This window comes from Trachurus trachurus (genome assembly GCF_905171665.1).
Source record: "Trachurus trachurus genome assembly, chromosome: 9".
NCBI classification, from domain to species: Eukaryota; Metazoa; Chordata; class Actinopteri; order Carangiformes; family Carangidae; genus Trachurus; species Trachurus trachurus.
In genome coordinates this window covers 33414682-33439459 of record NC_139895.1, presented here as the reverse complement: position 1 = coordinate 33439459, position 24778 = coordinate 33414682, and the positions used below count along the sequence as shown (strand labels likewise).

At 42.3% G+C, this 24778-nt stretch overlaps 1 protein-coding gene across 1 annotated transcript in view; it reads right to left on the bottom strand.

The window, feature by feature from the left end:
- Nucleotides 1–22954, bottom strand: part of loxl2b (lysyl oxidase-like 2b) — a 77610-nt gene extending 54656 nt beyond the window's left edge. The window contains exons 1-3 of the mRNA XM_083979097.1: nucleotides 22872–22954; nucleotides 17961–18320; nucleotides 16627–16802 (exon numbers count right to left, since the gene is read on the bottom strand). Coding sequence (XP_083835223.1) covers nucleotides 16627–16802; nucleotides 17961–18309 — 525 coding nt within the window. The 5' untranslated portion in view covers nucleotides 18310–18320; nucleotides 22872–22954. The remainder of the gene's footprint in view (nucleotides 1–16626; nucleotides 16803–17960; nucleotides 18321–22871) is intronic.
- Between the last annotated feature and the right edge of the window lie 1824 nt (nucleotides 22955–24778).

Sequence of the window (24778 nt, the reverse complement as noted above, 5' to 3'; positions counted from 1 at the left end):
ACTCCGGAGCTTTTTAAAATGTAGCATAGCCACGGGAGAAATCCTGCTTAGTTCCTCTTTAAGTTACAATATTTCACTTTTTCTCAATAAAGGGACAACGAGGAGTTTTGGAAAAGCGAAGTGTTTTCACACTACATTTATGAGCCTCCGCGCGCACCGTGGAATTCTTTGACCGGTACAAGACAGACTCATGTTTTCATTCATCAAGAATTAAAGTCAGAGGTTGGAAGACGATCACATACCGTCGTAGTTCCGACCATAAACGGTGATTTGGCGGCGTTATTCTCATGACTCGCCACGAAACCGAAAGTAAAGAAATGCTGGTCGGCTCGACCAGCATTTCCGCCACCACTAATAATAACAAAATAACCATAGAGACAAAACGATATATTTATCGAAAATGGGCCCATTAACAAGTGTGGGTAACGTAGATTCATCCACATTAACGTGAGACTTTTTTATAACCAAATAGAAACTCCTCGTTGTCCCTTTAAAATAGTTAAAACCAACAAGACATATGGTATTCTATTAGGGGCTGTATAGTTACATGTCCCACATGTTTATAGCAATGATCATACCTGACAAACACATGACTGTAATCATGGCAACAGTCTGGCAATGGCATAAAATCATGTCCAAACTGACTCCATAATATCACGCCACATATTTGAGATACACCTTTTACATGTTGACCATTTTCAATGCTGTGTTTTAATTAGATGAAGGATGTTAATCATCAGACATCAGAATATTAACAGCAAGAATACATTAGTATTAATTAGTATAAGTATTAGTCAGCTCAGCCCCAAACCAAAAATAACTAGTAAACTCCCATCATCCCACACCTCTCCATCATGAAACTGTCTGGTATTGTTTTGATTGAGAGACCCCTTGTGGCAGGAGTTACATAATGTGTGTTTAACTTCACATAAACACAGAAACAGCAGGATGTTTTCCCACTGACAGATCCACCAAAAACATTTACTACATACAGTTTATTTAAAAACCTGAAAAAATCTACACTTCTCCTGTGAGTATGTTTCAGGATCAGCACACGAGACACCCAGCTCACGTGGCCCCCCTCCTCCCTCCTCTTCCTCATTCCTCTCCCATCCATTTAATTTCCTTTAATTAATTCCAGTTTAGTGCTCGATCAGTTCAGTCCTCACATGTCTTGTTTGCAGACAACAATCCACCATTGGACTGCAGCGAAGAAGAGATTTCTAACATGTGTGCCTCGTTTTGGCGTTCTCCAGGGAGGAGGGGGGGGTGGCTTCCTGAGGTTCTGCCTGTCCGGTAGGTGAAGTGGCACAGATGGAAAAGCCATTAGTGGGATGAGTTGAACAGGAGGAGGTGAAAGGACCTCATTCTGTTGCAATTCAGCTCTGATTCACTGAGGCCACCTCTGGGTTTTTACTATTCATTTTCTGTTTTAAAAGGCACATATACCGTAACCGCTTCAAGCAATCATTTTTTAAGTTTGAAAAGCACTCCACTGCGCTGAAGCAGCAAAGCATTCTTTCCTAAAACGCCTCAGACAGCAATCATGCAGCATCAAATTAGAAATGGATGTGTTTTTCTGCTAAATGTAAGTCCAGTATTCACTCTCCTTTGAGCTCTCTTTTGGTCTCCACCAACTTCTGAGAAAACCTCTCTGGCTCTCCAGATGCTATGAATTCAACCTCCCACAGCAGCCTGTTGCTGATTTTGTCCGTCTCCTGTCTGGTGCTGAGCAGGAAGCCCATAATGGTTCATATATGTTTTATATATTGTTTACTGACAGCTGCCTGCTGTGTCTGGAAATGAGGCAGAAATAAAACAGAGACTGAAACAAAACAGCCAACGGAGCTCAGAATCAAAACCGTGAGCTGAGATAAAAAGCTCACTGTGGAGAAAGTGGAAGATCGATGTGCTGGTGATTTGATCCATTGTTAAAAGTGCATTGCTACACATGGTTTGATAAAAGCATTAATTAGTTCAGCTTTACATTCAAAGGGAGCCACAGATCTTAAAGGGATAGTTCACCCAAATCTCGCGCTATTTGCGCCGGCGTCAGTTCGATTACTGACGCCGGCGCAAATCAAACGAGATTTGGACGTAGGTAATGAGTGCAATTTGAATTTTGGGTGAACTATCCCTTTAAAACTCCAAAGAGCTGGGGTTTGAGTTCTGAGCAACAGAAATGACAGATACTCAGCTGCAATCAGGAGATGGCAGGTTAAAGGTCCAGTGTGTAAAATTGGAGAGGGGGCATGACATCGTTCAGATTCTAGATTGTAGTGCTCACTGGGAGTATTTCAGGAGCATGGAGCGATGAGGTGAAGATCTAAACCATTTTACGATATGTCTGCTGTTTCCTCCTCCTTCTTTCCTTCCGCCTTCTTCTTAGTTGGTTTATTTATGAATGCGAAACTCGCGAAACGTGCTCTCTGGTTGGCTGGACTTACCGTTTGGGCAGCCGTACAAACATGGCGGACACTCTCTAAAGCAAGACCCTTGCTATAAAAGAACAATTAAGGCTACGAAAACCAAACACATTTTATTTTATAGCGATTATACATTAATCATGGGTAGTATATTCAGATTTTGCCAATAAACCTTGCCAATTATTACACACTTGACCTTTAAGAATATGAGAATAATTAACACTGATTGCTGCTCATGAAAATCACACACTCGCCGGTTTCAGCATTTGGACTTTGCTGACAAAACAACACTCTGTCAGACTTCTGGCTGGGATTTAATGGCAGTTTTTCCAAAGACCACACGGGACATAAATATAAAGAAAAGTGCAGCTGGGCAACAAGCTATGAATCACATCAGAGCAGCCGAGTCACCACTATTTTTAAAAGGTTGTTGTTACACAGTGATGTCATCTTTAATTAAAGACTAGAAACGACGTGATGGATCAATCACTTGCTGCTTAATTGAAGAACCTACATAATAACCATCCTCTTATTCTCTCCATGAAAAACCACCGTCTATATAAAGTTTCTATTAAAAGCAGAGCAGGACTATTTATGAATGTTCCCATAATTAATGATGGGAGTTTTGTAGAATAACTTGCATGTCAAGTCAACTCCTTTTAACTAAACAGATGAGTCTGGATGAGTCATGTTGTACTCTTGAATAATGTTACCAGGGTTTACGGGGGATGCAGGATAACAGCTGACTCAATTTCCTTAAAATTCCCATGATTCTCTTAAGGGGGGGAAATGTGTGAATTGTCCAACTGCTTTTTATTTTTTCCCACAAAAGTTGAGCTGTTTGCCTCTCTCTCTTAGTTTGACCCTTCCCCTGCGCCATAGCTGGACTCACCCTCAAGCACAGAACGGCAAATCTTGATCGGCACCATCAAACAATCCTTAAATTTTTTTCCTCTCTGTCACCAGGGCACACATGAGAGCGTGCTGCCGCTGCGTGCATGTTCAAGGACTGGGATCACTGCCCTCTCTGTATTTTAAGCTAGTTCACTTCAATGGATCTAACCTCAGAGTAGGGCAGTTTTTTTTTGACATGTTGCCAAACAGTGAAGAACCATGGAATAATGGTTTCCACAAGGGTTCACAGCATACTGCTGAGGACTGAGCCCAGCTGGACACTGCAGTGACTCTCTTGGAGTTCAAAGTGGTATAATAAGCACGTAAGAGGGTGACTGAGTTAGCATGCTAACTTAAAGGGGAACTATGCAAGTTTGGTCGCTTTTCCTCTGTTTTGCTAACCCTCCTCTCGGCCATGTGCATTTGTTTTCAACAAAACCGGCGAGAAAGTGGATGGCGTTACATATTCGATGTTACAATGTGTATATTTGTCTGTAATAAACAAGATACTACGGGGTTACGGGGCGCGTTTATGTCTCGGTGCCTCAGAGAATAGAGCTGGGACACCGGGTCGGAGGCTCTGATCTTGCAAGGTTGGTTTTCAGCCAAGAGACGCTAGGTGGAAGACAGAGAGCCTCCATTCTCCCTGTAACATTGTTTAAGCATCAAAATTACACCTTAGTTTAAAAAAAATATGGCAAATATCTTGCATAGTTCCTCTTTAAGCAGCTACCTCAGCAACACAACACCAAAACCAAGTTATTTTTTGAAGGTTTTCAGATAAAATCAAACATATGAACCCACTGTCTTTTCTTTTTCATTTGCTTTGTAATAAAACCAGTGGGAAAATGATATCTGACCTGCTAAAACAGTTGACATAAATCATCTAAGCACGTTTACAGAAAATACCAAATAACCTTGCAAATAATAGCCTCCATAAGCTGCTGGTCATACTATACTAGACCATGTAAGACCGTTCACCCCTGTGTGCACATAACTGATCAAAGGACAAAGTGTTATTCCTCCTTTTAGAGCAACAAACTCACTTTAAAGTGTGGAAGCTCTAATAATCACAGGATATTAAGGTTTTAAAGGGAAGATGAGACTTTCAGAATATTCATTCGTCTTTTCTAAACTGGCCATGATGCCTTCAGAGCACAATCTCACTGTAATGCACGGGACAAACAAGCCCTGCACAGTATTTTGTAACTGGGCAAATGGAAACAATCCTCTTGCCCAGATTCACATTCAAAGAAAGATTCAGCAGCAAGAATATTATTCAACGCCTCACATTCTTCTGAGTCATTACGCATGTTTTTCTCTCTGGTGAAAGGGTAGGTTCAGATCAGGACCCTGTTTCTTCTACCTCACTAAATAAGCCTTTTTTCACAGTTCTCTTGCTGTTGTTCTGCAACACTCGGACAGGTTTCCCCCGAAGGGAAGTCTCAGAAGGGAGTGAGGGGGGGCAGCCAAAGACCAAAGGTGCATCAATCATCAGGAGCCCTTGTCATTTCTTTCCCTTTTCTCACAGGTCACCCTGAACACAACCCACAGCTCAGCATCGTGTGTTTTCAGGAACTACTGTAGGCCTATAAGGACATGGGCCCTCTACAATCCACAGTAAAGACATCGCTCGCCAGAAAAAACAAAGTGCATGCAGCTTAGGAACATATGGTTCCAATAGAGGGCTTCAACAACTCTCTCTTCTCAGCCAGCAGAAATCACCTCACATCCGCAGCAGAGTAAGAAACTGGGTTCACATACAGTGTGGTATTTAGTTACAAACCGTTTTCTTAGAATTTTCGTGAGCACCACAGCCGCTCTCGGCTCCGTCTGTTGTTCTCAGCACTTTTTTTTTTACAAGTCCCCGTCTTGAAGAACACATCTAACATACCGTCTTTCTCGAGAGACGGTGATTATTGCAGCAGCTGCGACACAAATTGAGGATGATGTTGTTTTTGCAGTGTTTACAGAATGCAGAGAATGTTGTGTGTCGCAGTGTGCATTTCCGATTAAACCAGCCTTTGTTAACAAACCCAAAACAGATGCGCCACAAAGTTGTGACGAACCCCGAGCTGAAGTACCACTCACGAAGACAATGATTGGATGCAAGTGAACTGCTTTTATATGAAGTCAAAAGCTGAAGCAATTGGAAATTAAAGTCACACTTGGGAGCGACTGCGGCGTTCGTGGCTCTGTGCGGTGGCACGGCTGCTCTCCTTGTGTGTTTCAAATTAAAAGCATTCTTATCCTGTTGATAGCATAAATGTTTGAGGAGACAAAGTTTACAGTGTGACAAACCCAACTAAATAGACAACAGCCGCTTAATTCAAAAATGAAGCTACACAGCTGTTGTGTTTTTCCTCAGAACTGCCTGTGCTGCATCTCAATGGTCTTCAACATCAGACAGAGGCCAAACTAACAACAACAAAAAACAAACCTGAGCAGACATGGCTGTTACTAATGCATGGACTTGTGTACTGTTTGCTAAAATGCCTGTGGTTCAGCATAAAGAGCAGTTTGGACAATTGCTGTACAGCCACAGTGCAAACACATATAGATTACCTATTTTTAACTGAATCAAATCATGTGTTTAAAAAAGGATTCTCAGTCACCTTTGTAGTTAAAGCCAGTGATATGTTCCATAATCTTAACATTTACTGTGATCCTTAGAGATCATGTGCATAAGACTCTGTTAGTGCTTTACAATCAAGTAACAAATAAGTAAAAAAAAAAATTAAAACATAGCAAGACTAAGGAACTACAGTAAAAATAACAAAAACAAAGTATTAGCATGTTCCAAGTTTCCAAATCCTATGGGTTTTTGCAGGTGCTTGGTCATAAACCAAAGTACTGGACAAACTGAAATAACTTTCCACCTGATGATGGCGCAGTATGAAGAGTCTGGGAAATAGTAATGTCTCCACAAAGTTTGGTGCCAGTGTGAGAGAAATATGTAAAATATTTGAGCTGCAGGAATCAGTTGATGAAATGTCAGAAGATCACCAGAGTCATTATGATTTATCCTCCAGGCAACACACGGACATCCACACCAAATTCTACTGCAGTCCACCCAAAAGTTAACAAAACCTTTTTGCTAAAAAGAAAAAAGACAAAAATGTCAAGTATGGTCGAGCATGATGGGGATTTCATTAGCTTTGCAGATATGTGGTTATGAACTAAATTATTGGAGAAATTTAAAGTTTGACCTGTAGGCGGCATCAAATGAGGAGGCAGGGGATCACTAAAGTTATGTTAAGTCACAAAATTCTTCCTGAACGGAGCGTGAATATTTGTACTCAAATTTCACAGTTGTTAGGATATGTCAGTCACAGATACAACCAATATCCTTCATAGCACTTTGAAATGTTACTGTGACAAAACAGCTCAGTCAGGATCCAGGGCTTAGTTTGTAGTATGATTTAAAATATAATTGAGGCTCCACTTCAGGACAGTAACAGATGTTACATAGGCTACATGTTACAGATTGTGACAAAATATGAACATGTGGTGAAACAGGCCAGACAAATTAAAGATCCATTGTTGCATAGGGTAGATGTGTCCATGTGTTTTTGATTCTAAAGGTTTTATGTTGATACTGTGAACGAAATCAAAGGCTGTGTACACAGAGAAATACACACGGCCTGTATTCAGAGACTGATGTTTCAGACCAGCCGGTCAGGACTTCTGTAACTTTATGATGTCACAACAAAGCAGCAAGCCATCTCTTGGCCAGGCCCTGAGCCCCGCCCACCTGGACCCACCATTCAGCCTTGCAGGATTAAAGGGATAGTTCAACATTTTGGCAAACTGGCTCATTGCCATAATCCCTATAGTCATAGCAGTTCGTTACCTTTAATTGTCGGTGCAAGCTATTTTTAGAACGGTGGAGCAGAGCGGCGAGCTGCTCAGAGCTACGCTACGGAGGCTAATGGAATTTCTTGGTTTCCCTCATCAAACTCATGAAATACACAATCCAACAACTCCAAAACGCCTTCGTGGACAAGTTGTGACCTGCACATTCACCACGCTATGAGATAATAACAGAACGTTACGAAACAGATCCGTTTTAGAGGTAAATACAGAGTCTGCTTGCTGAAAAACTGTCCCTGAATGCAACGTGCATCAGCGGTTTTACATGAATTTACCTCTAAAACAACTCTGTCTTGTAACGTTCTGTTATTATCTAATAGCGTGGTGAATGTGCAGGTCACAACTTGTCCACCAGAGCGTTTTGGAGTTGTTGGGTTGTGTATTTGATGAGTTTGATGAGGGAAACCAAGAAATCCCATTAGCCTCCGTAGCGTAGCTCTGAGCAGCTCACGGCTCTGCTCCGCCGTTCTAAAAATAGCTTGCACCGACAATTAAAGGTAACGAACCTACTGCTACAAGGGATTATGGCAATTGGCCAATTTGCCAAAATGTTGAACTATCCCTTTAAGTTTTACCTGACACCTGCTTCATTTTATATAATCGCTTACTACAGTCAGCCAATCAGAAGAGAGGCTCAGAGCCTCCTGTGATCTGATTGGCTCACCAACATGCTGTTGCTAGAGTTTCAGAGAGAAGACTGAGAGAAGAGTTGTAAAACTACACTGAGATGATGTTGGTACTTAAAACCACAAGTATGTCAATGGACCAAAACTTCAAATCAAACACAGGAAAAGAGTTTAAAAAAATGACCTTTAAGAATTTCTATTAGAACTTTACCATGATTAATCAAAGGGATTACCTCTCTGTCTGAAAGAAGCTTAGATCTTGAAATTCATATTAACGAACCAAAAGCAAACTCTGCCCTGTGTTCACTCTGGTGTCAGATGAGGACTTAATTTTAGAATCTCCAGAGGCTAAACATCCGCCTTCTGTGTGGGAATGTGATGCCTCCGGGTGCAGACTTTTACGTCGCCGCAGAAACATCTTCCAACTAGTATGTGTGAAAAATAATTAAACAGTTAAAACCATTTTAAGATCGTGACACAAGGGACGGCCGTGTACCATTCCAAGTTCACAGTGCGAACGTGCTGGAGGGCTGACACGGTGATTTATGGCACCCTACCGCGACATGATTGGAGGTTTACACCGAGGAAAGTGGAAGATTTGACCTTAAGGCCGCAGAGGGAAAAAATGACTTCAGAGAGGAAAATGGGAGCTGTAAACTCTGCTTGTGGGGACTTCATGGCTGCTTGTAATACTATTACTTGTGTGTGTGTCAGTGTGTGTGTGTGTGTGTGTGTGTGTGTGTGTGTGTGTGTGTGTGTGTGTGTGTGTGTGTGAGAGAGAGAGAGAGAGAGAGAGAGAGAGAGAGAGAGAGAGAGAGACAGAGAGAGAGAGCAGTGGATAAAGAGAATAGAGAGGAAAAAGAAGGCAGTGGAGGAACAGGAATAAAGAAAGATATTTGCTTCTGTTAATCGCTGCAGTCAGATTTCATCTCTGCCGGTTCAAACACAGCCCACCACAGCAGATTTGTCAGGACAGGACAGGACAGCAAATTAACATAGGTGAACTGAGCAAGGCAGCAAGGGAAATGGCCTCCAGGCGTCTGTTATCAAGATCATCTTCCAAGATTACTTCCAGATTATTCACAATCACAACGATCTGTGAAAAACGAGCACATTTCTTACTTTGAGGACCAAGAGGAGGCTTTGCTCTGGTCTCTATTTATTCAAATAGTTTTGTGTTAACCTCACAAGTAAGTCATTATTACAAATGAGTTAACTTAATATCTGTGGTACTGATGCACTGGCCCTGCTGCCCTACAAAGGCAAAGTGCAGCATCTGTAAAAATGCCAAACTGAGAAAAACAGCTTTTTGTGTTTTTCATTGTCAGGTTTAAGCATCAATAGAATAACTGCCAAATATATAATTGATTAGATAAAGGTGGACTGAATTAAATGTATTTTGTAGTTTGTCTTTCTGACCAATTTTGACCGTTTTATGGCAGATACTGCACTTTTGCCTTGGTTTTGGTGCAGATACTGCACTTTGGCTTGGTGTTAGCTACATATACAGCACTTTGCCTTGGTTTTACTCCTAAGCGGATGGATGAAAGAAAGCAGGACTGAAATGTGATTCTCCAACATTACCATCATCCATCGCCCCAGGAGCACTGTCCTACTGCCATAGTTTTGATTGCTGTTCATTTTAGTTAGACAGTGTCACCTTCAATGTATTAAATGACTAGAGTGGCTCTCAGGGCTCCAACCACCACAAAGTCCAAACAGTCCAACACACATCTGTCAAATGGTACAAAGTCTTAAATCTCCACACCATTTATATGTCTGACTTTTTTATATCAAGATCCAAGATCCAGATTGGCCAGTGAGTGACATCTGAAAAAACCTGACAAGAGGCCCTGACCAAAATTCTGTCAAATAAAGTTATCATTTAACAAAGAAAAAGTGAAAACAAATAGCAGTAGAGACCTCTGTCGGTGCAGGACATCAGCCTGTCCCTACAGGGCCTGATGTCAAACATCTCCAAGCAGGTCAATGAGGTAAACAAGCATGTGCCTTTTAAAAAGTGGACTTTTGTTGCCATCTCTTTACCTGCACTGGTACCCAGCTCTGAGCAGTGATTGATCAGATTACTGCAGCAGTGTGTGTGTGTGTGTGGTAGATAACCTCCTTTCTCTCCTCCCTCAATCTTGCACACTACTAAAGTCAGGGAGACTGTGCTGCACCATAATTGCACATAGATTTTCACATAAAATGAGGCCCCCAGTGCAACATGAGGCCCAGCGCACCGTTAGTGTTGTGTGTTTAGGGAGGATGGGCTCTGAAGACTGACCATTACAATCACTTTAAAGGGGAACTATGTAAGTCTGGTCGCTTTTCCTCTGTGTTGCTAACCCTCCTCCTGGCCATGTGCATTTGTTTTCAACAAAGCCAGTAAGAAAGCAATCAATGGAGTGGTTGATAATGTTATATATCATATACGTGTTACAATGTGTATATTTGTGTAGTCTTATCTGTCAAAAACAAGAGATTACAGATTACGGGATTACAGGTTATGGGGCGCATTTGTGTTGCTGTGGCACCGAGACGAGAGCTGGGACACCGGGTCGGAGGCTCTGATCTTACAAGGTTGGTTTTCAGCCAAGAGACGCTAGGTGGAAGGCAGAGAGCCTCCATTCTCCCTGGAACAAGTAACAAGTCATTTATTTAACCATCACTATTGCTCTGAAGCTGTTTAATTAAGGTACATAGTTCCTCATTAAGTCCAGTATCTGTCCTCCTTTCCTGTTTTGAAAGACCAACAGCCAGTAGGGAACCTCCAACACTTACACTTGCTGACCAATTGTGTAACTGCATCATCACAACTGAGAGGCTGGAACCAGGTGATATCTGTTATTTTTGTTGAAAATTTGCCCCAGAAAGTGACTTGTACATGTTCCACAATGGTTCTTTATAGTTAAACATGTCTTTACAAAGTATTATCACCCATTTCTACCCACTGACTTATAAATAAGGATATTTGCACCAGAATTGGCTCTAGCCTTTACTATTCTCAGTCCAAATCCCATCTTCCCTAGGTTCCTACGCTGTTCAAAGACATGTAGCCAGTGTCCATTTGAACAGCTATTTCCCTAAATGGCTCAGAATATTCCTCCTTCACAGGCTTCTCCTCAGAAGTTCCTCAGTGCCTACTTACGAAAAATCAGGCTGAGAACTCTGACTGCATCACTGTTCACCTAATTTAATAAATGAGGCCTGTTGGACCGCTCTGGAAATGGTCACTGCCAAACATCACATTTCTTAAAACCCCAGAATTTCTTACTGTTGAAGTCGGTTTGCAATGGAATGCGATGCATTTGCGTGTGTTCGCAGGTCAGACCTCAAAAAAACTCTGCAGCACAAACTGAAATGCCGAGGCGAGGCAAGGCAGCAGACTTCCTCAAGCCACGGCAGGGGGAGGAGTGTATAAATAAACGCTGGAGAGATGCCGCGCTAAATATTCCAGCGAACACTGGGTGTCAACCTGCATTGTTTACTGTCCAGCTGACTGAGACACTGTTCTAAATATGGAGCCACTGGAATCCGTGCAAACCCATGAAACTTCCCCCCGGCCACATGAGAACAGATTCATAGAAGAAGATGATTGTTTTCTTCCAAGTTCCAAGCTGGTTAGAAAAAAAAGGCTCAAAATGCAACACCTCGTCTTTTATTTCAACAATGTGAGAAGACAGAGGGGGAGCCTGAGCACACGCAAAGGCCAAAGGTCAGCGACACGTCCATGCAAAGGCTTCACGTTTCACAGCCCAGCTCTTAGCTCACTCTCTGGGTATTTCCTTTGTGGGTGAATGTGCTGAGGCTAGCCATCACCTGAGAAAGCAGCGGTGCTCCTCAGCACTCCAAAAAACCTACGTACTAATCATCCCAGACCACAAAACCCCCGGCGACTTGTCGTCATGGCGGCCATTACACCCCAGAATGTGCCAGAGTGAGTCACCAGATTACCACTTCCAGATGATAGAGACACACTGGCTGTGTGTGGCGGCAGCGACCGACCGGTTGGCTGTGTTTTACATGCACGGAGATCACGTGCCGTATGGAAGTGAATGGAAAAGCTGAGTCTGATTTTTTCTTTTTTTTCTTCTTTTTTTCAGCTGCCATCCCAGCTTGACTCCAGACGTCTAGACCTCTGCAGACATGCTCTCCCGAGAATCACAATCTTTACCCCTTTTTGTCTCTCCAAAGCTCTGAGCAGGAAGTCACAGCTTTAAAGGGAAACTCCACTAAAATCGTACACATCAAGGTCTGTTTACTTGGGTTTGGGGACCGCCACTGCATTTGTCAGGAAACTTTCTGGAAGTGGACTACTGTGAGAATGAAAAGAAAATCTGGGGGTTGTAGAGACAGGAAGTGAGTTTACCAGACCTCTGCAGTCCGCTCCTAGTCTCTGATTGAAGCCAGAGGTTGGAGGCTACGTTAGCTGCTACAAACAACAAACCCAGATCTCCAACAAGGAGTCAGCAGTAGAGCTGCATCGTTGTTTTCACAAAGAAGAGTGTGTGAAATAAAAAAAAGATGGTCAGACTTTGGAATAATCTCACTATCCAGCACTGCTCTCCAAAAGCACTGTGGAGCAGAATTACCATTCACTTACAGTCATGATTCTGTAGCTATGATTAATTCTGATCCAACATTTGCTCCCTTTTACAGGGTTTCAGCTACGTTTTTCTTTTCGTGGCGGCCACGACTAAATAATTGCCTCCACTGCTTCAGTATTGGGACACACAATAATCTACCAGTTACTATTACTTGGCACCCTTTTACCACTACACAGTTACAGCTCTTCTCGGCCTGGCTCGACTCGGTTTGGGTCCTTTTCAATCACAGCTGTTTCTTCATACTACCTCCTCAGTGTGGGCGGAGTCGTCATATCACAGCCGCCATGGCTGCGTCGTCTCGCAGCAGTCAGTTAACTTGTGTAAGAATAACAAATATATCCGTACAGATCAGTGGTCGCTGTTTCTGTTTTGTTTTTTAATTACCGTGTTTGATTCTCGTGTCAGACATTGCGCTCGAAAAGCCCCCCCCCCAAAAAAAAAATCAATAAAAAATAATACATTTGAGCCGAGTCGTGCTAGTGGAAAAGGGCCATAAAGAAGTTTTACTATTATTAGGTTTAAAATTCTGGCCAATTAGGGCGCGGAAATGTTGAGTGACAGGTCCGGAGACCGCTGCTTCGAGGCCAGAGGGCGGGTTCTCGGCCGGCCAACCGCCGCACCTCTCCAAATATGGCAAGTAAAATCCAACATGGCGCAGTTCAAACCCCCGTAGTAGCGGCACAAAACAGACTCCCCCAAACCAATGGGTGACGTCACGGTGCTACGTCCATTCTTTTTACAGTCTATGATCTGAACGTATTCTTGATGTTGCATTCACGTGAAATCGGGCAGACGTCAGACAGACAACAGATGCTGCATGTAACAGGATAAACAAGCGTCTATGTAAACAAGTGGTCCGCCAGCACGAGGCAAAACAATACAGGCGTGACAATATGTTGTCATGGTGATGTCGTATTGTTTACCTGACCCACGTTTTACCGTCTTTCTCTCGTCGAGTAAAATGACATCCGGTTGGTTTGCCGACGGCCGTCTGCCTGACTGCACCTGAATGCAACACCAGTGCCTCTGTCCTTCCTCACACTACACAGTGGTGACAGTTTTAACAGGCGCTACCTGGAAAACTTTCTCCCCGAGCCGACAGCTCTGGTGAGTTTCCATGGTTACCTACGGTCACGCTGCCACTGAACGTAAAAAATGGCGATGCAACATGGCCGCCTCGGTTCGGTGCGTCGCCCACATTTGTAACGACTTGGAACAACTCATTCTAAGGTACGAGAAAGCTTTCATTTGTATGCGGGTGTGACTCGACTTGAACGTGAAATACACATAAGCAATACTTGATTTTTCCTAATAAAAAGCCAAATAAGTTACATACTGGGGGTTTAGTTGAGTTTAGTTGAAACACTGCTTTTAGCTCAGTTTTTGGTCCCTACCATCTGTCTCTGCTGCTTCTCAATGCTCCATTAAGTTCACCAGCTGGTTTCTAAGGCGTTATCACTCTTGTTTTGCAAACAGAGTTTTTCCCTCCTCCGTTTCCAAAATATTCACACAAAAAATCTGTCTGCATGTAAAAACAAAAACACTGTGCATTGCACAATTCCATAGTGAATAGTGAATCTGAATTAGCATACTTCTGGTCTGAGCTTTGTTTACTACAGCCATGACTGCCCGTCATACTTTCTGTTGTAAGAGTGGCGTGAGAAACCCCTTTAGGGGCCGTTCAGATGTAGTGTCTTTTATGCGCACAGATCCATGACTTTCAATATAGACGTGTGTCAAGCGCACTCACAACCCAAGGCAACGCCATAGCGATGCACACTTGTGCGTGCAAAATGCATGCAGCAAGCACACCACCTGCCATATGATAAGAATGAATGAGCTCCACAGTCCTGCTTGTAGCAACATGCTACCCTGCTCTCACAGTATCCGGTTTTGGCCATTTTCTTTTACGTGTGGACACGGTCTAACTGAAAACATGTGCCAGCTGTGTCTGAAAGTGATGCTCAGAGGACGGAGACTGAAGTGACACCTTTCACAGCACATGGGTTTCCATTCACCTAGTGTAATGCATGGTTCAAGTTTAGGAATAAAAGAAGCTTTATAAAATAAATTAAAATGAGAAAAGTTTAAAATAAAGTCACAAAAAAAGATTCTACACTTGGCTTAGGTAGAAAGTAAATTATTAAATTAATAAAAATGTACTATAGGTGCAATGGAATCATTACTCAAGGAGAAGAAAAGTAGCAGCTGAAATGGAGTGTAACCTTCCTCACATGGAGATATGAATCATGGATAACTTCTGTTTCCAGCATTGTTCTTGCATGTTTGAGGTTTCATTTTGACATCTTGTTGCAGTTAATACCAGCTGCTTATCTTAACAAAACAACTGCTGTTATTCACACAGCAGTACTGGCTGGACACCAGCATATAGTATGCCATAGATAAAGAGGTGTGACACATGTCAATGGAAATCCACTGTATCTACTGTGGCATTGTTTTCATATTTCCACCAGATATGATACCTCTGCAGCCAGAGGTAGTATACGTCTGACAAGCTCTGGGACAGGGCGAAGCATAACAATCCCTAAATCATACCAGCAGCTTTTGGAAAAGCAGAGAAAAGCTCTATTGAGCTGTCCGCACATGTTTTGAGGGCATTTTGAAAAGAAAAAATAAGGCAATATTAGTTTTTAAACTCTCCCAAGAAGCAGAGGAGTGGGTCACACAGGCAGAGGCACACAGTTAGCTCTGCTGTGCAGTTTGCTCATAACGTTGGAATGTGGATTCATGAGGCCTGCTCAGTGAGCAGAAAGATAACACTCTGCTTTTGGTGGCTCTTAAAGGTCCGTCCGCTCCAGACAGCTCTGACAGTTATGAGTGCAACACCTAATAATTACCATTAACTTCACTTTCGCTGACACACTTTCACTGCAGGCTATCTAGAACGGAGCATTAGTGAAACACAGTCGGGATGGGTTATTGACTTTAGGTGCACGGAGCTGTTTCCATCCACACAGATTTATTACTTAAAGGGATATGGTGAGCACTGCTAAGGCTGTGAAGAGGATGCTGTCTGTCACTCTGATAGTAAAACTCCAGTGATGCCATCATGGTTATCTCAGCCAGAACTTCCAGCTGATAAAGGTTTTTAGAAAGTGTTGAAACTGGCGTAGGAATTGCATGCAAGAAGGTCCAAAACTATCAAGTTGCAACATGGGTAATGCAGCTCTCCAGTTTTGGAGCCAGGGTCTTAAAGTCGGGATATCTCAGCCTCTGCTGCTTTATTTGATGAATGGATGGACGGACGGACGGACGGATGGATGGATGGATGGATGGACGGACGGACGGCGGGATGTATGAATGGATGGATGGATGGATGGACGGACGGACGGACGGACGGATGGATGGACGGATGGACGGACGGATGGACGGATGGATGGATGGATGGATGGATGGATGGACGGATGGATGGATGGATGGATGGATGGATGGACGGATGGATGGATGGATGGATGGAATTCAGAGTAGAATTTCAGAAAAGAGGTTTGTCAGTCTCACTCTTCCTCTTACAATTACCTCCACCATGGAGGTCATCTTCTAACCACTGTTTGCTTGTTTGGTCACCTGAAGGACTACACACAAAAAGTGCTGAGTCACTCTGCACCACAGGGAGTGAAGAGAGTGGGTATGGATGAAGGGAAAACCTATTACATCTTCATGTAGATCCAGTTAAAGGATCATATCCAGGATTTTTTTTTTTTAATTTCTTAAACATTTTGAGATTCTTCAACACTTTCATCAATTTCTTTGTATGTTGATTTGGTACTGATCCAGATGATCATATGTAGCTCACAGACACGTGTAGGATTGTTTGGCCTTGGTGGAAACCAGATGACAAATACTGCGTTAACAGTGAGCCTGAGAAGTCCTGCCTGGAAATATTTCAATGACATATAGCAACAAGCATGTACTAACCCATTATGTTAACAGACAGATGAAAACAACTTTGTTACACATCCCCTTGTGTGGACACTGGACAGAGCCTTTGAGACTTAAGTTCTCTGTTTGTACAGAATAACTAAAAGCAAAGCAGATCCTAAAGCTCAGCTGTCACCAGCTGCAAGGTGAAAGAGACAAATGTCCTTAGGATGGATCATAAAAAAGAGGACATGAAAAACAACAATGTACAAAGCTTTCAGGTCGGTGTGTGTGAGACTTCAGGAAACACAGGTTTACCTCTATATGGTTGGGCAGGGTGTTGACAAACTTAAACCCAGGTATCCTCTTGTCGCTGCACACCACGCCCACGTCTTCAGAGTGTTTGCAGTCTGAGACACCGATCCCATTGGACGGACAAAGGGCCAAGGTTTTTTCTTTGCCGGTGCAGTGGAGATTGTCGAACCAGATGGGCCCTGATGGGACAAAGGAGAGATTCATCAGTGCTTCCATGGGGAGACATTTTCCCCTTAAGTAGGTGAAACAAAGGAAAAATAAATTTCTTCTGAAGGCGAGGCTGCTCCCTCCATCACTGGAATATCTACCATGAATGATTTTCCCAATTGATATTACATATTATGTCATAAATTGAAAAATTATACACGCAGGTTACATCAGGGATAAGTCTGCCAGTATTGGCGGAAAATAATCTGACATAATACATGATTTTATTCTGAGGAAAATGATGCTGTTTGGTTTGAGACTGAGTTAATGTTTCTTGAATTAAGGCGAGACACTACAGCCAAAAACACAGTTTTTTCATGCACTGATCAATTTTGCGATTTTTTATTTTATTTTATTATTTTATTTTTCTTCCTTAACATGTCTTCTTTCAGAAAAGTCAAAAGAAATGGTAGAAAATCCACATTAAGGTGGTTATTTTTTACTTCAAGTTAGCAGCTACTGTGACAGACTGAGCTGTGCCTGTTGTCTGACCCATGTCATGTCAGGTATCATTGTAAAGCTCTCTCTCTCCTGAACAATTATGTAAGTTCCAAACATTGTCATTCCCTCCATATCCACATCCAATTGTAAAAGTATGGTTTACATTAACAATCTATGGAATTTTACAGTACAAGTCTTTAAAGTCTGTTTTCTCAAAATGAGTTTTTCCTCAGACTCTGAGCCCGAAATCTCCACTTCAGCAGCACTTCCAGTTGTATTCCTGTGGTTTTGACAGAGGGCATTGTTGATATATCGTTCAAAGCCTGATTTATACAACATTTTATTCCTAAAAACATGGCAAAATTTGATCTTTTTTAAGGCTGGTGGCAGTATTTTCTCATTTACAGAGTGTTAAAAAGAGATATCCAAAATCCCCTCTGTAAAAACTTCTGACTCTAATATGTCAACAAAATAGAACAATCATTTTGAAAGTGGCTTTATCCATTGTTCAGATTTCGGTTCTGGTAATGTATGAAAATTAGCGCATATTGTGTCTAATGTAAGTGATAAACTTGGGAAGTTTCTTGGTGATATCTGTTTTACCCTATTCACCTGTAGTGTCCCCGCTTAATTTGCTTCCTTGTTTCAAGAGGAACAACACAGAGGTAACACTGCTTTACTTCACCCACCATCTCCTTTTCCATATTTGGAGGATGGAGACCAGGAGACGGCCTCCAGGTAGCCCAGCTCTCTGCACACCACCTGAGCAGCGTGGATGGTGAAGTCGTCGTCACAGACCGTTCCCCATTGACCGTTGTAGAAAACCTCCACGCGGCCCTCGTTGTGTTTCCTCTTATCTCCCGCCAAGCGCAGCTGGATCCTGGGCGTGTCCGGCGCCAGCTGCGGGGCCGTGTACTGCTCCTGCTCCGGGTCTGGGTAACCAGGCGGGTAACCCAGGTGCTCATACTGGGCTAGGGTCAGCTTTAACAGCACTAACAGGGCGACGGTGCAGCGGGGCAGGTGGTGGGCGGTCGGCATTTTGGTTGGCGCTGTTGGAAAAGATAAAAAAAAAAGAAGAAGAGCGGTCATTAAAATTCCTTGGCAGCCATGTCTCAGATGTTTGTTGACAATGGTGGTTTCTGTTTATTAGATAAGAATCAGACTGAAGAACAAGGCTGGAGGGAAAACTGTTTTGGCCATTTTAAAATAACTCCTCAAACTTTGGCTTGGATACCACTTACAGTATTTGTAACAGAAAGCCTGTGTTAGAAAATGGGGACTTGGTATCCAGGACTGGGCAAAGAAGATCTAACAAAATACATTTTCACATGATGGGAAATGTAGGATCCAGTGTTCCTTGGTGGGTAAAAGACAGTCAACTAACCAATATGGATGGATACTGTAGGTGCCAGTGTTAGCCATGCTGTCCTGCACTGAGCCCCCAGTACCAAATCAACTACTTTAATAACATGTGACATTATCACTGAAGGAAGCAGAGGAAGGACCAAACACAGTGATCAAAGAGCAGGGGAGGGAGAGACTGAGAGATACCATCAGTCACTGATAAAGTAAACTAGCAGATATGAACACTTGATGTAAACAACAGAAACACAAGCAGCTGGAACTGAGACCATAAACTTACAGCAGCACATCCATATGAAATAGTTACTGCAAGTGGGGGAGTTTTTTTCATCATATATTATAGAACTTCTCCAAAAACTAAACTTTGTGGTACTGAATTGTGGAATTAGCTCATTGTTTCTGAGTTAGGTCTCTAAAATGTGAACCAGCAATGCATCCTGTGCCCTAATTAGCATATCCATCCACTAACAGCATCACATACCTGCTGAGAAAAATTATATTCAGTGTATCAATGGTTTTCCTGCTTGTTCTCCAGTTACGGTCTGTTAATTAGCCAGAAAGTGCATCTTCCCCGCACATGACAGTTGATGTGTCATTATTGAAACGTCTGAGGGATGATGAAGAAGAAGAAAAAAAAGAATTGCTTCAGGAAAAAGCTGTGATGGAACAGAAGTGGAGCTACCACCAAAAGCCACTTCTGCAGTCTACTATTTTTTTTAGCTGTGTTTTTAAAATGGCTTTAAAACCATCATCTCCTTCCTGCAGTCTCCACCTGCTGCTCCACCTGTACCATGGCCACAGGAGAAAACCCACCAATCTGTTTCATACCGAGAGGAACAAGGTCGTCGGTTCCTCTGGCTCAGAATACGACTGTGGCTCTGGTGACTCAAAACGTGTCCGGCTAGTATTTTGCCGATACGGTTACTGGATGAAGTCACGTTTCCTTTTTGGCATGAAGCTAAGTGACGGGGTGTGGAACTGTTCCTCCTGACGCCAGGTGTTGTTTTAGTGCCTACAGCCATCACACCTCCAGAGGGGAGAATACTGATTACTTTTTCCACATGTTTGAAACTGTTGGTCCATGTCTGCAAGATGTGAGAAGTTATGTAGGGCTAATGTAGAGTGAGCAGGTTGCTATATAGAGAAATATATAGCTGTAAAGTAGCTCTGTTAGTAATGCAATTTATTTTAACGCTGTTATTCCCATCACTGTGGACCAGTGCAATAATGTTAGTTAACATGTGGGCGTCAATATGCTAACATGCAAAGCTTCCTTCACTGCCCCCATGTGTCCAACAGAGTTAGTCAGTAATAGCAGCTTTAAAGGGATAGTTCAACATTTTGGCAAATTCACCTATTGCCATAATCCCTATGGGAGTAGGTTCATTAGGTGAAATGGTCGGAGATATTTTGGACATTACCACTGCTCGACCGTTTATTTTTGTAAAGAAATCATCACAACAAGGAAAACGTGTTTGTTTCTGTGGCGGAGAGAGCAGGCGCTCTGTGATCAGATAGTAATGTCTTTCCAGGATATTTCAGAGTTCGGCTATCTGAGGTGATGACTACATGCAAAAACACAAAGTTTATACTACTGTTCACTATATGAGTTATGTGGTGTGTCATAAGGATTTGAGTCATGTACCATAGATATTTGATTGTTTTTTGAGTGTTTGTTGTGGTTGAAAAAATTGCCCCCATAGGTTAGCGTTGTGGCTATCCCTAGCGCCGTCTAGCCATGGTGTAACTCCGGTTTGCCTGCATCAATTTTAGTCACGTTTTTTTGCTCCCCCCAACACTGGGTGACCATCAGGACAACGATTTAGGGGTCAAAAATGACCGGAATTCTCCTTTAATTGTCGGTGCAAGCTGTTTTTAGATCAGCGGTGCAGAGACGTGAGCTGCTTAGCTAACGCAACGGTACTTTCACCTTCCTTCATCAAACTCATCAAATACACAATCCAACAACTCCAAAACGCTCTCGTGGACAAACCTCTGCCCAGCCGATCTAACAACAGCTTGCAGACTATAGGGATTATGGCAATAGGTCAATTTGCCAAAATGTTTAACTATCCCTTTAAATTTACAATCCACCATTGTTTATCTTCTTGCTATGTTTGTGGTGTCTTATATGATTGAACTTATGCATTATATATATATATATATATATATATATATGTTTTATACTGTTTAAACAAATTGCATACTGTAATCAAATGTAAAACACATTACTCAACACCAGTAATAGTTTTTAAATTGTTTCCATTTGCTTTGGATACAGTTATCACTCAATAGATGATATAAAGCAGCATTAGCTTATGTGAAGCAGTGGCAGAGTGATTCCAGTCACTGTGCATTGAGAAGTGATCATTTATGAGGAATCCAAGAAGAGCTGGACTGGAGGTTGAGACAGGCACCTGCAGCTCCCACAGAGAGGTAATGATATATGGCTGGAGCACGGCTCCTACCTTTAAACAGAAAGGATAAATCACAATCCACATTCAAGGACCGATATAACCAAGAGTTTATGTGTCTGTGCACACAACTAAAATGCCCCAGTGACTCGTCTACAGCTGCGTTTCCACAAACCAATCAAATGTTAAACGCTACAAAATTCTCTGCTTTTGTGTGAAAAACATCTGGCAGATCATCCTTCTACTTTCCTCTCATTGTAACGTGGCAGTGGGTTACACAAGCTCGAAACAACACACACATTACACAATGAACAGACGGAATGAAGCCCCTCCGCCTCTGGCTCTGAGTTCAGTGTGTGTCGAGCCCAAACAGTTATCATTTGGAAAAAAAAACAAAAAAACAACCTTAGCACAGCAAACATGAACAAATCCAAGGTTCAGCTGAGGCAAATGCATAAAGAAGTGAGAGATGTTTCTAATTTCAAGCTTAGAAAACAAACGGGCTGGCCGAGGATGAGGACTTGGAGTCACTTATAGAGAAGTGTGATCCATCACAACAGCATATCCAGGATGTTCGAATCTGGCCCCTCTTCCCTTCAACCCCCTCACAAAATGTCAAGAACTTCACTGATCCAGAAACACATGAAACCCGAAACATCTGCTGCCTTTCGCCCTCAGAAACAGAAATGAATGGCTCTTTAAGAACTGCATTATCTTAATGTCAGCACTGCTGTGTTTTCAGAAAGGTTGGAAGGTCTTCTTTGCGGCCCTGTATGCTTTTCACCTTCGTGTAAGTCAGACATGTCCCACCTGCTGCCGGAGGGGGGATCTGCACTGGCTGAAAAGGTCAAAATGTCAGTTTGTAAGAATGTCAACTGCTTCTCCTCCTGCCCTTTTTTCTGAAGCGCTCCACCGGCAGCTCTTCTGCACACCGACACAGAGACAAGGTTCAGTTTTAAAAGCACCAAAGAGCTGACGTTTCCTCTGTACCATGGCACCCCGGCCTTCCACACCACCAACACCTTTTAAAATCATTCCACCCAATAAAAGAAAAACAGAAGGGCCTCATTCATATGAGGAGAAAGCTGCAACATATTTGCAATAAAAATGCCTTCTGATGATTTAACTTTATCATTATCAGTTAATGTGTCAGATCTATTTGATGTTACATCAGAAATTGCCTGAGAGTACTGAGGCTTAAAGTCAAAAAGGCCAAAGTAAGTAAGTGATAAGTAAACTAGAGAATGCATTTCCTGAAGGAAATACGTGTGAATGCTGAAAGCTGAATGAGCTGAATAAATTGTTGAAACAATGCTGAATTAAGTGAAGAAATTGCTGAACCAATCTTGAAGAGATGAAACAATACATGAAGAGTATGAAATGGTTGGAAACTATTTGAATTGTTGAAGATACTACTTGAATACGTACATACATAGTGACAAAGTGTCTGACCAATCCTTCAAAAGCTAAATTAATTTAAAGTATTAGTATTGCAACTATAGCCTATAAAACAGATGAAAACCAGTCAAATCTTTTGTGTTTTTTTCTCAGCTGATCGTCTGATGATGAACCAGTAGATGAAGCTCTTCGTGCCATGCATTCAAGTTGGTAAGACAAAGACTGCAACACAACACATTTCAAAAAGACACCATGTGGCAAATCAAACTGTTATGGAGCCAATAAAGGCCAAAGCTGAAGACCATGAAACCACTGCAGCAACATCACAGCACATTAAAAACATCATTAGCTCCTTGCTCCTTCCCACTGGAAGTCTCAGCAGCAACAACACAACACTAAAGCTCTATAGCTGTGGTAACAACTTACTTCTCTCAGCTCAGCTCAGCTCAGCTCAGCTCGGGACAGTCCCCTCTCACTGGGAGCTCCTGCAGGCTGCGCTCCCTCTCAGGCTCAATGCAGCTCACTGTGTCCAGACCAAAGCCCAAACTCAGCTGTTTTTTTCTTTCTTTTTTTTCTTCCTCTCCTCTCTCCTTCTCTCTAAACTTTCACTCCCTCTCATGCAAATCAGATCCAGGCTTTGGACGACCCCGAGCTGCGCTGGCCCCGCCCCACCGCCGCCCACCTTTACGATGACCTCACCGGAGATGGCCCGGGACGTGGAAACAGCGAGTCTCGCTTCAGGGCTTCAACACACAGCGCTGAGAGTTATGAAAAGTTGCAATGGTGCTTTCAAAGAGTGTCGGAAAAAATGCGAGGAAAAAAACGGTCAAATCAAGGAAACCAGAAAAAAAAACAGGGCAGTAGAGCAACTAGACCAATAGTGTTGGGATGGATCCAGCCCACTCGCAAGAAGTTAATTTGCAGCTGTTATGTGTAATTTTGTATATATTTCACCATCTTCACTCCCATTGTGTTTTTGCTGCAGTGTGCAACAATACAGCTCTAAAGACACACTCTACCTGCCAAACAACTTCAAACAGACACATTAAGAGATTAGCACAATTGCCCAATTAGTGGAGAGTGACCAAAGATACATTACAGAAATAAATGAATATGAATGTTGCTCATGTAAAGGGGGTATTATTTGCTGCCATGCACGTTTTCTAGTTTAAATAACACCCACGCTCAGAAAGGCAATGATTTGTTTCCAAAAATAAATAAATAAATCAATTTAGTTGTTACAGGTTGATATTTTTTGCTTTGTTCATTTAGGTCTCAACTAAACCTAAATAGCAAACAATATTTCACTTCTTTTACACCCTAATGAATATTTCACTGCCACTAATTAGCTGCTGTAAACAAGCAAGAGCAGGTCTTATGGCTCTAATGGTTTATTGAGTTGATTCCCTGTCCGAAATTACAAATGAACACGCTTCAGGGCCATTTTGCCTCAAACTGCAAAGCTGTACATTACATTATATTACATACAGTCACAGTCTCATAAAGCAATACAACAACTTATTATTTATAATGAACAGTTCTGAGCATGTGTTTTCCCATTCGTCTTTGCTTTTGTTTCTTTATCAAAGCCCAAAGTGCAGGTTCCAATATAATTCTAATGCTTAGTAATATTAATGGTAGGTTTCATCACTCATCACTGGAAAGGAAACAAAGAAAAAGTATTGTCTTTTGTTCTCCTTTAAATTGTAGCTTTGTAACCTCAAAACTAATTAACAAGCAGACATTGTGACTATGCTTTGTTGGATTTTCAAGTGCTTTTTGGCTGGAAGATGATAATTAAGCTGGAGTGTCTTCTTATTTTGGCTCCTGTCTCTCTCACTCTCTCTTTTTTTTTTAGGAATGAGAGTCACAGAGCAGCACTGTGCCTCAAAATGAAGAGGAACAAATGTCCAACAGACGTAGAGTCTAATTCACTTACTGTGAATCACACATGGTTCCATAAACAAGCATAATTAATGATAATAACACATGAAATTATAACACACCTCCACACTCCCCTGACACCAATTTGTTCCCATTCTGAGAGAACATGAAGGCAGCTCTGAGCTGTGATGGGTAGGAGGACATTTACCTGTCAAGCTGCTCTTCATCTGACAGTCTGTGAAAGCAAATAGCTGCTGTTAATGACATGTCATTTAACATGACAGGAGTGCAGTGTATAGGGCTTAACCTCAAGTGTTTCTACTGGGCTTGACAAGACTCTGCTGCCCCCTTGTGTTAATCTGATGAGGACATTCTCCCTGTGCAGCTCAGTTTGACCGAGCACACACCGCATGCAACTAATAAACCGATGTTTTTTCAGTCTTAGTGTT